The sequence below is a fragment of the Populus euphratica genome, unplaced genomic scaffold (genome assembly GCF_000495115.2).
Source record: "Populus euphratica unplaced genomic scaffold, PopEup_1.0 scaffold46.1, whole genome shotgun sequence".
NCBI classification, from domain to species: domain Eukaryota; kingdom Viridiplantae; phylum Streptophyta; class Magnoliopsida; order Malpighiales; family Salicaceae; genus Populus; species Populus euphratica.
The window spans coordinates 3,014,297-3,026,282 of NW_011499852.1; the positions used below are offsets into that span (position 1 = coordinate 3,014,297).

The 11,986-nt window shown below is 30.2% G+C and overlaps 2 protein-coding genes across 2 annotated transcripts in view; one reads left to right on the forward strand and one right to left on the reverse strand.

Moving 5' to 3' along the window:
• Positions 1–1,664: 1,664 nt before the first annotated feature.
• LOC105121959 (uncharacterized) lies at positions 1,665–6,920 on the forward strand. Its single transcript, XM_011020845.1, has 11 exons — positions 1,665–2,272; positions 3,503–3,569; positions 3,998–4,068; positions 4,280–4,397; positions 4,475–4,548; positions 4,687–4,742; positions 4,831–4,914; positions 5,075–5,162; positions 5,249–5,326; positions 5,864–5,920; positions 6,180–6,920. Exons 1-11 carry the CDS (start codon positions 1,890–1,892, stop codon positions 6,664–6,666), a joined length of 1,563 nt encoding a protein of 520 aa, XP_011019147.1. The 5' UTR covers positions 1,665–1,889; the 3' UTR covers positions 6,667–6,920.
• The window catches only part of LOC105121958 (HXXXD-type acyl-transferase family protein), a 9,478-nt gene continuing 2,286 nt past the window's right edge, over positions 4,795–11,986 (reverse strand). Inside the window, exon 2 of the mRNA XM_011020844.1 lies at positions 4,795–4,807. The gene's annotated coding sequence lies outside the window, so the exon portion shown is untranslated. The remainder of the gene's footprint in view (positions 4,808–11,986) is intronic.

The following is an 11,986-nucleotide window of genomic DNA, read 5'->3' on the forward strand; positions in this document are numbered from 1 at the left end:
AACCCATCATACAGGCAAAGAAAGTGAGGCATAAACATAGCAATCATATGCTAGTATTTTTTAGACAAGTAAGCTGGACTTCATCGCATACCGAGCTATATTTTAAAAAAAAAACTTTAAAAGACAATGTAAAGACATTGCTAGTATGTTTTAAAAAATAAAATAAAAAATTTATTTCTTAGGTTATAGATCCTATTGGATCTAATAAATGGTTCCATCTAATTATATGATTAACAAAAAGCTATGACGATAAAAGAAAAGGTGAGCATGATGACAACAGTGAATGGGTAGGGTAACCTGGAATTAAAATAAAAAGATTAAAAAGAAACAGATATTAATAAAAAAGAATAAAAATTAAATTTAATATAAAAATTAAATAAAACTTAATGCTAATAAATAAAATTTAAATAAATTAATTTAAAAAGATTCAAGATAAAATAAAATGTAATAAAAAAATAATAACTAAACTTGATATAAGTAACAAATGAAAGACATTTCTAAATTTTGCAGGCGCTTAAGAGAAAAAAAGGACGAGAAGAAAATAAGGGTCACAAAAGCCTAATATTTGCGACTCTATGTAAATGCACTACACCACCTAGAATAGTACGGTGTGGTGCTTCCAACACCATTATAGAAGCTACTGTTTCATTGTCGTATGATGCCTTACACTTTATCTAAAAACTGCGAAAGCTAATTATCCTTTGGTATATGTGGTATAAACATTGACCTATTTATGATGTCTGTTTATCCCAGTTCTCATATATGTTTTAGTTTTAATTTTGATCCTTTAACACTTAGATATTGTTTGGAAGCGTGATGCAAACTGTGTTCCATAAAAATTAATTTTTTTGTTAAAAATTAATTTATTTTTTGTATATTTTGGATCATTTTGATGCACTGATTTTAAGAATAATTTTTTAAAAATAAAAAATATCATTTTGATGCATTTCAGTATGAAAAATACTTTGAAAAACAACCGCAATTACACTCTTAAACAAACATTTAATTGTCTTAATCTAGCCTAATTTTGAGTTTTTTTTTTATATAAACTTATGCATCAACCGACAAAAAAAAATGCTTTCAGTGTTGCTAAAACCTAATATTTAGGCAATCAAAATAAACTAGTAAGTCAAATCTTAAATAAAATCAATGTAAATAAATCAAAAAAATTTAAAAATATTAAGTATAAATTTTTTTTTATTTCCTTGACCATACAAAGCAGTCCATAATCTTAGCTAACAAAAGGGATTTGATATTTATTTCACTTTGAATGTGATCTATAAAGTTCTAATTTTTATCGATTAATAAAGCATCACAATATTTTTTTGACATTACGAGGCCCCTGGATATAGGCATTAAAGCAAATTACCACTATATTCTTAAAAAAATATAATGTTAAAGAATTAAATTAAAAAATCAAAGTGAAAAAATGTTCTGGGACAAAGAAAAAAAAAGGTTTTACTATGCGAATGAACATTTATAGAAGCCCCTCACAGCCTATGGTACATCACTGATCTCTGATGCCTTTTATTTTTTTTCTTTAAATTTAATTTATTTATTTATTAATTTTAATCTTAATGCTTAACTAGCCAAAGGGCATATGCTTCACATGTTCTTCCATGGATACCTAAGAGAAAAGTGAATGTCCTTCCGTGCATATGCTTCACATGTTCTTCCATGGATGGATACCTAAGAGAGAAGTGAATGTCCTTCCATCGATCGGGAATATCCATTTCTATTTCCCTCTGTACCCTTCACGATTCCTTCCAACAATAGAAATTATTGTCCCTCCCATAAACAACTACTAATCAATCGCGAAAACACACCCAAAATTCAACCAGCAAAAACCCAGCTCACTCCACCCACTATATTACTTACACCCTGCTATCATGATACCTTCCACTTCTCTCTCTATAAGTCCTACTCTCTCCCCTATTCCTTTCCATTCCATCACTTGTTCATCTTCTCCATCAACATCCTCTACTTCTTTCTTGTACCCATTTCTGGTTTCTTTTAAAGTCTCAAACTTTTCTTCTCGTAAACCAAAACCCATTGATCTTTCTTGCAAGCAAAACTGCTTTACTGAGTTTCAGAGGCTAAAAAAGGGTGAAAGAAATAAAGGGTGTTTTCTTGTTAGAGCTAAAAGCAATAACGATATGGCTATTAGTGAGGTTAGAGAAGAAGACGAAGAGAATCCTCCTCCTTTCCTTGACTACGATACCATTTCAAGGCCTAGACGCATTGCTCTTTTTGTTGAGCCTTCTCCATTTGCGTGAGTCCTTATTACGCTGTTGAATTTTACAAGTTCTTGGAAAATTATGGGCTTAATGCTAGTTTCTTGCATTGTATGATGAATTCTTGGATCTGTGACTAAACGTTGACATGGAGTCTCTTTGATTGCTTTGTGTTTGATGAAATGATTGTGACAGTTTCAGGTTATAATTTCCATGCTGTTTTCCCGTTTATATCTGCTAATTCTCTTCTATGTAATACTGCATAGCTGTTTGATGACTGAAATTTTTTTTATCTTTAGTTGCTATTGCTTGTTTGATTATTAGGACATGGCCTCTGCTTACTGGCAATGGTGTGAAGTTTGGATCTAACTAGGTGTTATTTACAAAGTTCCATTGTCTCGGTTGATTAAATTATGCATCTGTGTTTTATGGCTTCTGTTTGACGGCTTATTAATTTGTTTAGTGTGTATGAAGCTCATCATTTCTTGGAAGTTGGAAGTGCTTGATTAGTTTATTTCACCATATGGTGCATTTTGTCAGTGATTCCAATCTTCACTATTTTTTTTGGTTGGATGCTATTCCATCATAAATTCCAAATTCATTACTCTCTAAAGACTATATAGTGAAATTGGTTTAAGTTTCCTCTCTGGAAGGCTTTTTTTTGTTTGCACTGGAATTTATATTTACTATTCTTTGTATGAAAAAGATTTAGGGATTGAATCTTAGTAGAAGTTAGTCATAGAAGTTCCAAAGCTAAAACTTTTCATCGTGTTAAGAAGGCCAGTGGCAAGTGTGTCATGGTAGCAGATATAATTCTTATGGTTTTTGATGCTTATATATTTAGTGACACTTGGCTTTGGGGCATTATCCAATTGGATTGTAAGTATTTTGTTTTGTAATCTCCATTATATGGTGAACTATTGATTGTCTGCACCTGGATTTAGCTTTCGAGAAAGTAAAACCAGATATCTCTTCGTGTTTTTTGTTTGTCACCTTGTCTCCACATTTTTTAAGTTTCATGCTTCAGCTGGCACAACGGATAGCATCATCAAAATGTTTCATATACTAACATGTTTATCAGCATATATATACATGATTTTTTTTTTGTCCATATTTTCTTGATGCTCATATACTAATGTGTTTATCAGCATAAATATAATCATTAAGCGGCATCCTGTTATTGTTTTTGTTTTCTTCATTGTTTACTATTAGTTAAGAGTGAATAGTGGGAACTTATTGAATACCATCTATTTCCTTTTATTTTGCAGATATGTATCAGGTTATAAAAACAGGTTCCAGAATTTCATCAAATATTTACGGGAAATGGGGGATGAGGTAATTTACAATACTTTGACTTTTTTGGTGCATGAGTATAGTTTTATTTTGTTTTTTCTTTTCCATGCATACTGATGAGGCTTATTAGCTTGAGTGTATGAACGAGGACCATTGTGCTTGCTCACCCATTTTATATCAGAAAACCTATTTCTCCAGTCGTTATTTTGATTTGGGTTACCAATGGTACTTTAAATTTTGAAACCTTTGAGCACAATTCAAAAGCAAACAGAGTTAAATCAACAAAGTTTTTGATAAAGCTTCTTATCATCTTTCTTTTTGTTAATTCCAGCGTAACTGGCTCAGCTTGTTTAAAGCTGCTAGCTGCAAAACATCAATTTTGCTCCCTTTTTTTTCTCATCTTATTTTAGGTAATGATGCTATCACATCATAAAACTAACAAGTTGGCCTTGTAATGCTACTACATGTAGGTGATGGTAGTGACTACGCATGAAGGAGTACCACAGGAGTTTTATGGAGCAAAATTGATTGGATCACGGAGGTTGCTACAATATCTGATGATTACGTGCACTTTAACCGTAGCTTATAGATTATCATATCCTTACATGTGTACTATTGTGGTTTGCTTTAATTGTTTTCCTGGTTCAACTGCATAATCTAGGAACCAGAGTGTTTTTTCAACTTGATCAAAAGCATTGATTTTAAAAAATAAGATTCCTCTCATGGTTCTTAAACTATTTCCCTCTTTACAGCTTCCCCTGCCCTTGGTATCAGAAGGTGCCCCTCTCTCTAGCACTTAGTCCAAGAATAATTTCAGAGGTTGCACGGTTTAAGCCTGACATAATACATGCATCATCACCTGGGATAATGGTGAGATTTGCCTTTGAAGCAAACAATCTTCATTATATATTGGTTATGCAAGACTGACAGTCAGTCTTGTACTGCAGGTTTTTGGTGCACTTGCCATTGCAAAACTGTTGTGTGTCCCCATAGTAATGTCTTATCACACTCATGTCCCTGTGTGAGTTTTATTCTCCTATGACCTTTCTAACAGTGTGCTTCCACATGTTTTTGCTGCAGCTTCAAATTCTTATGCGACATTTCCTTTGATATGTCAATTGGTTTTTAGCAGAGTTTAATTCTTTGTATTCATTTGCAGATACATCCCAAGGTACACTTTTAGTTGGCTTGTGAAACCCATGTGGATGATCTTAAGTATGTATTATACATTCATAGTACAACAAATTCTGCAGGCTGAAAATTACCAAGTCAATAATGACCTTTGTTTTCTCCTTTCCATCAGAATTTCTTCACAGAGCCGCTGATCTAACTCTAGTGCCATCAGCTGCTATTGGGAGGGATCTTGAAGCAGCCAGGGTGACAGGAGGTGAACATAAACATCTCATTCCTGATCTCATAGCTTTTAACATTTCCTTATGCCAATTTTCATTCATAATGTGCTTTATTCCCAAAATTAATTCCATGAAAATGTTGCCTCTGCATCTATGCAGCTGTGTTTTAAATTGATTGTTATTGCTTGTTTACAGCTAATAAGATTCGTCTTTGGAATAAGGGTGTTGATTCTGAAAGTTTCCACCCTCGTTTCCGCTCTAATGAAATGCGAATGAGATTAAGGTAAAGGCCATCCTCTCATCCTTTACACGTATTTCATTATGCTAGGAATCAGGAATATATCTGTCATATATTTTTGGTCTAAACAGCAATGGTGAGCCTGAAAAACCATTGATAGTCAATGTTGGACGACTTGGAGTTGAGAAGAGTTTGGATTTTCTCAAAAGGTATTACATGATCCCCTTTCACTTCTTTATTTATTCGCATGTTTTTCTCCATTCATTTTGATGAATGAAAATATTAATTTGTTTTCCTAAATCAGTAGATGCCAAACTCAATGCAATTTCCATGTTAGGCCTACCATTTCTTAAAAGTTCAAATATGAAAGTACTGGTAGAGCTTACTCAATAAGCTTTGTTCTCATATACTGTGCTAAATTATTAAATGAAGTGTCTGAAAGCTTTTGCTGCAGTTGCTCTCGTGGACATTTTACTTGAAAGTTGATGTGCATAACCAATAAGGGTTTTGTTGCGATACTTCAGTACTTTTTAATTGTTATTTGCAGTATTTTGAAATGGAATTCTTCTGCTACACTATCATAATTCCCTGTCCCATTTTGTACTGAGGGAGTCATATTTCTGCTCTCTATTCTTCCTAATGTATGACTTGATTGCTTTAATGTTTACCCATTTAGTTCTTACCACCTTTGATCCTGAACAAAAAAGTAGTGCTATCATTTGCCGGTAATGAATTTGATTTAACAGGGTCATGGATAGGCTTCCGGGAGCAAGGATTGCCTTTATTGGGGATGGACCATATAGGTACTGCATTCTGAAACTTCTCGATTAGTTCAAAGGAAGTAAAGACTTTATTATGATTCATGACCCTCACAAGCTTCAAATGTTAGATTTTTACAATCTGAAATGTCACCAATGTTATTTTTCAAAATGATACTTTTTAAGCCAAAACTTAACTTTCCCATTTCAACTAGACAATGAAATTCATATTTACCGCTGTAAAAAAGGTTGTTTAGAAATCCCCAGTATCTTACTTTAGGAAACATGGATTTTTTATTTTCAGGGAGGAGCTGGAAAAGATGTTTACTGGCATCCCTGCTGTATTTACTGGGATGTTGGGAGGTGAAGAACTCTCTCAGGCATACGCCAGTGGGGATGTATTTGTGATGCCTTCAGAATCAGAGACACTTGGTCTTGTTGTTTTGGAGGCCATGTCATCAGGGATTCCTGTCGTGGCAGCTCGTGCTGGGGGGATACCAGATATAATTCCTCCAGAACAGGATGGCAAAACTGGGTTTCTCTTCAATCCAGGAGATCTTGATGACTGCTTGAGCAAGTTAGAGCCTTTGTTGGATAACCAAGAACTGAGAGAAACAATGGGCAAGGCAGCACGCCATGATATGGAGAAGTATGACTGGAAGGCAGCGACTAAGAAAATACGGAATGAACAATACAATGCTGCAATTTGGTTCTGGCGCAAGAAGAGAGCCCAGCTATTGAGACCTATCCAGTGGCTAGTAAAACGTCTCTTCCCATCTCCACAAGTTTAACTGCAGGTGATGAAAGTTCGTCTAAGAGGTTGTCTTTGAAAAGGTAAATTAATGGGAAGAAAAAGGATTTTATTTTTTATTTTTTTATAACCATCTTGCTGTAGTTCTTGTCGTGACAATCAATTAAATTACCATGTGCTCTGTTAAATTTCGATAGAAATTAATTGGGTTTTAGGGTCAAAGATTTGATTGTCTTTATTATTTGATTATTTATTTATTTGTTATTAGTTAATAACAAAAGGTATTTTCTCTCACATCCTTAAACTCTAACAGGTGGTGTTGTAATATTTAGAACTTGAACTTCATGTTGAAAATTAATCGCTAGATTGAAGAAAGCTGCAAGTGAGAAAATGGCAGTATCTTTTGGTGGTACGAGGAATATAGGAGATTGGCAAACAAATGGGAGTGAACGAGCTTATATTTTACTTGATTAGATCCAAACTCCAAGTCACATCACCTTATCCTCTCAACACTCTCCTCCGCATGACTAAATCATTCCTGTTTTAATTTCTTTCTTCTTCCTTCTCAGTTTATTTCTATTCTGGTTCTCTCTTGGTTCTCTCTAATTTAATCTCTCTAAATAATTCATAGGGGGCTGGGAGGATAGACGGAGATGGAGATATAATTTCCATATTTTGCGTTGCATGATAATTGAAGAGCAAAGGTGGTTTTTTTTTTTTTTATTTAATCATTTTGGTTTTTAATTTTATTTGGTACTGTCGAATTTTTTTTGTCATTTATATTTTACTCAATTTAAATTGAAATTTATTAAAATGAGTTCATTTGAAATATATTTGGGATAATATTATATTAAATTTTGTTTAATTTTTACTTTGTTTTTAAATAAAATTATACTGTTCTTTTTATGGTACATTTCATTATTTTTTTTCCTTCAATTTTATTCAATTTCTTTCTTGTGGATGCTTATTTTAGTATTGTAATTAAATAAAAAACATGTACTAAAAACTTTATTCAAAATATCATTGTTTTAATATTTTAAAAAATAAATGGAAATGACATTCTTTTCCTTAAATTTATATTAAAATTCATTAAAATGAATTAAGTAAAGATATATTTAGGATATTATTTTGATAAATTACCATTCAATTTTTATTTTGTTTTCAAATCATATTATAGTATTCTTTTTATAATTGTCTCAAAGTGACGAAAACATTACTCTTCAAAATTATAGTATTCTTTTTATAATTGTCATAAAGGGATCTGCCATCTTCTTTTATTTCTTACATATGTTTATGCTAAATATTTCATTGACAAACTAAGCTACCACAAAATACTTTGGTTCTTTCAGAAAAGCGATGAAGAAACTGCCATTTACTAACTAGCCTTTAGTTTCTTAAACAAGATGAATTGACAGATTTGGCATGAACGATGAAGAACACAAGCTGGAACTCGCTTTTGTTTTGTTTTTTTTTTAAAAAAAAAAAAAAACTCAAAACCTTATTGTTGGACATGGACTGTCCACCCTTGTAACACTAGATCTTTTATTCAATTTCTCCTTTAGGTTTAAAGGTTTTTATTTTTCCTCACAGAAACTAAAAGCTACAACATATGTGGCTATCTTTTTTCTTTTCTCAAAAAAAAAAAAAAAAACACCTGAAGCCAGTATGACAATAAAAGGAAAAGCTTCAAACTGCATGTTCTTGGTTTGGAGAATAAAACTGTTTTTATTTGATAAATAAGGGAGATATTTTCTGCCATTCTTGGCATTTTGATGGAGGAGAACATGCTGTCAAAACTGCTTCCTCAAGCAGGTGTCTTTCAACAACTCCTTCAAGTATTATCTCAGTAATATATGTAAGCAAGACATGACTGCAAAACAAAATCTTAGACAGTAACCATAAGAAAATTCTGCCAATGTTTAAGCTTCATATTTGACAATTTCGATTGCTTTTTTATGAATCAGTTTCGTGCTAAGGGGAGAGGAGAAAAGGATGCCATTTGCACCCTACAAATTGCAGATGACAAGTGCAGAAAGTGTTGAACACAAGATAACGATAGAGAATCATACCTGATGTCGATTTTTGGACCTTCCCCCCTTTCCTTCCCCTTTTCTTGTTTCCTCTTTATCTTCTTTACAATGTTAGTTTACTCCTGCAGTTAAGTCCCTAACTAGTTGAACACTTGTTCAATCTTGAAGAACAAACCATACGATGCATCATTCATCCCTTTTGATTATTACTATTATTATTTTTAAAATGGAATGACGTTGTTTTGGGATAATTTCATTCGGGTTCTTGAATTTCAGCGCTTTTTCAATTACAATCCTTGGTTTCAAGAATTCTCAATTTGGATCCCAATTGCTCTTTTAACTTCAAATTCCTTTCAATTTAGTCCCTAATCCTCTATGATTTTCATCCTCAACTTTGGTTGTTTTTTCTATTTTGGTCCTTTCCCATCCAATTTGTGCAATTAATACCCCCTAATTGTTCCTTAAAATCATTTTTAACCTTTTTTGTAACTGCTCTGGCCAGTCCTTAATTTTTGAAAAATTATTATTCGATTAATTTTATTGCTAATTGTGTTTTTTTTATTCTTTTTTTTTTTGTGATTTTGGTTGTTTTTAACAATTGCTTAATTTTTTTTTTTTTTTTTGTGATTGTGGTTGTTTTTAACAATTGTCTTAAAAAAAAAGAAATACCAAATTTCATATGAAAAAATCTTTGTGCAATTGTTTTTTATTCTAAAGGTAAAAAATGGGTTATGACAATAATATTATAAAAAAAAATTTCTATACAAATATTAATAAATTTATTTTCTATTTTTTTCTTAGATTCTATTCAATCTTTTTTATATGAAAGTTTATTTTTAGTATCATATAATTGAATGAAAAATAAATTTAAAAATTATTAAATTTAAAAAAGCTTATAATTTAGGCCATGAATTTTGATACTTACCCTGAATTTATCCACATTGATCAACAACATTGTTGTCTATATATATAAAGGGTAAAACAATGCCATCTTGAAATATTTCTTTTTAAATTCAAATCCATGTCGAACAAGCCAACTGAATTGGGTTGGAACATGCTAGGGTAACCAAGTTATATTAGGTTAGCTCCAATCCGATTTAATTTAAAGTCTAACCCATGCAAGGGCTTGGTCTGTCATGTTTTCAACTTTTAATTGATATTCATTAAAATAAGTTTATTTAAAAAAATTTACTTTACTTTTGAATAATATTATAATAATTTTTTTTTTGCTAATATTAGTAAACATTCTTTTTGTATAAACATTCATCATATATTTTTTTGAAAATTTTATTCGATCACTTTCAAATGCGTGTCTATTTTTATTATTATATTATTAAATAAACTATTGATTCTAAACAAGCAATGTTATTAAACTTAACCATGTCAATGACCCATGTAACAAATTTAGTAAGTTAACTCTAATTGCTTTGAATCAATCAAAAAATGTTATCATCTTAAAACCTAAATGTTAAAACAACAACATACTGATAATTTTTTTAATCAAATTAAATTTTTATCAGGTTGAATTTGTTATATTTAGATTTGTCAGATCAAACATGTAATATTAGACCAATTATAATATAATTTAATTTAAAACTCGGATAAAACAAAGGGGTCAAACAATGAGCCATGTTGAGGGTCAAGGTCAAGTTAATAAGAATAAAAAGAGTTATAGTAGCAAATTATTTTAATTCAAATGAATTTGAATTAGTAGTTTTTCTAATATACAATTAAATAAAAAATTGAATAGCTCCATTTGTCACAACATCATGTTTCTTTATTTACTTTTATATGTCAACTTCTTAATTTAATCTTTAGTTATCAATAACAAATTTTTTTAATATTTAATAGAGCATATAATTATTGATAAATGCATACATTAAATTTTAAATTCACCATTGAAAGTTTTCTTGGTTTAAAAAGAAGTTAACAACTCCTACATATTTTTTTTACATTAAAAATAATTTTTTAACTGATCCACAATGAAGTTTAGATAAGTTATCCAATTCTTTAATACTTGTAACTTATAATCCTTTAAATATGTGTGGGCAAATTGATTGATTCTATTTTTATTTTTTAAAAAAAACCAAAACAGTACTCAAATTTTTTTCTCATCTCTGTCCTTCCATAGTAAATAGTTTATAGGATCGTCTCCATGTAATTTCTTTTATCACATTAAATTTTATACATTTTTTTTAACAAAAAAGGAATTTGAATTTGAATTTTTTTTAGAAAAAAATATTAATATGAATTATAGAGGAAGAGGAAACACTAGTATAAATTGAAATGCATAAATTTTACTAGTAAACTCATACTAGTTAATGGCTCTCTAACAAGTACTGTAGTCTTATAAAAACTATTGTAGTAAAAAAAAAATAACAATCCTTTAACCTTAAGTGAAATTTGTTAAGAAATATAAAGTTATTTTGTTTTATTATTTATTAAGAATATAACAGTTTTTACAAAAAAAATTTTTGTTTTATTATTTATTAAGAATATAATAGTTTTTACAATTTTTTTTTTAGTTTTTTATGTTTAGCCTACATATAATCTTTTTATAATTATGTTAAATCTATTCCGTTTAATTATTTTAATTGAAATATGTAATATCAATGAAACCCTAATCTTCTTCTTTCTTATTTTTGCATTTTTTTTATTTACTTGGATTATTTAACATGGTATCACAACATGTTTTTTTTTTGTGTTAAGTGATTGAAAATTTTGAAAGGGTATTCATTTAGTTTCTACAATTTGATAGTTTGTTTTGTTTTTGTTTCTGTAATTTAGTATTTTGTTTTTCTTTTTCTTGCGTTCTAGTTTTCTTTATTCGTTGATTATGAATTCTAAAAAAGATAAATCAGTCTATGAATATGTGGTTGGATGAAAAAAAATTATTTGTATTGGAATTATGTGATGAGAATTGTTTTTAAGGATAAAAGGATGTAAGAACATGTTAGTAGAATTTCTGTGAAACTTAACAATGCTAATGAGAGTTATGTTGCCTTAATAGATACTTAAGAAGAAAATAATGCAAAAATTATTACCTAAATTAACAATTCTATTTAGCATTCTATAGATACATAGTTTGTGAAGCATGAGAGAACAATGGAGGTTTAAAATCATCTACAAAAGTTATTCACCCAATCAAATTTTATAAAGCAATACCAATTGAAGAATATATACAGGCTCTTCACCAGAAAAATATAAGTATTCAGGAATTTTATTTTATTATGATAAATTTTTTAGATCAATTGACTCTTATAGAATTAAAGATATGTGGTGCTTATATTGCTCGTAGAGAGCAGCAATTATTGGTACGACTTTTAACGG

Excerpts from the sequence above, each read along its gene's own strand:
- LOC105121959 (XM_011020845.1), top strand. The coding sequence starts at position 1,890 with ATGATACCTTCCACTTCTCTCTCTATAAGTCCTACTCTCTCCCCTATT. Across the intron at positions 2,273-3,502 it reads GTTGAGCCTTCTCCATTTGC|ATATGTATCAGGTTATAAAA; the intron begins GTGAGTCCTTAT and ends TTTATTTTGCAG. Across the intron at positions 5,163-5,248 it reads GAAATGCGAATGAGATTAAG|CAATGGTGAGCCTGAAAAAC; the intron begins GTAAAGGCCATC and ends TGGTCTAAACAG.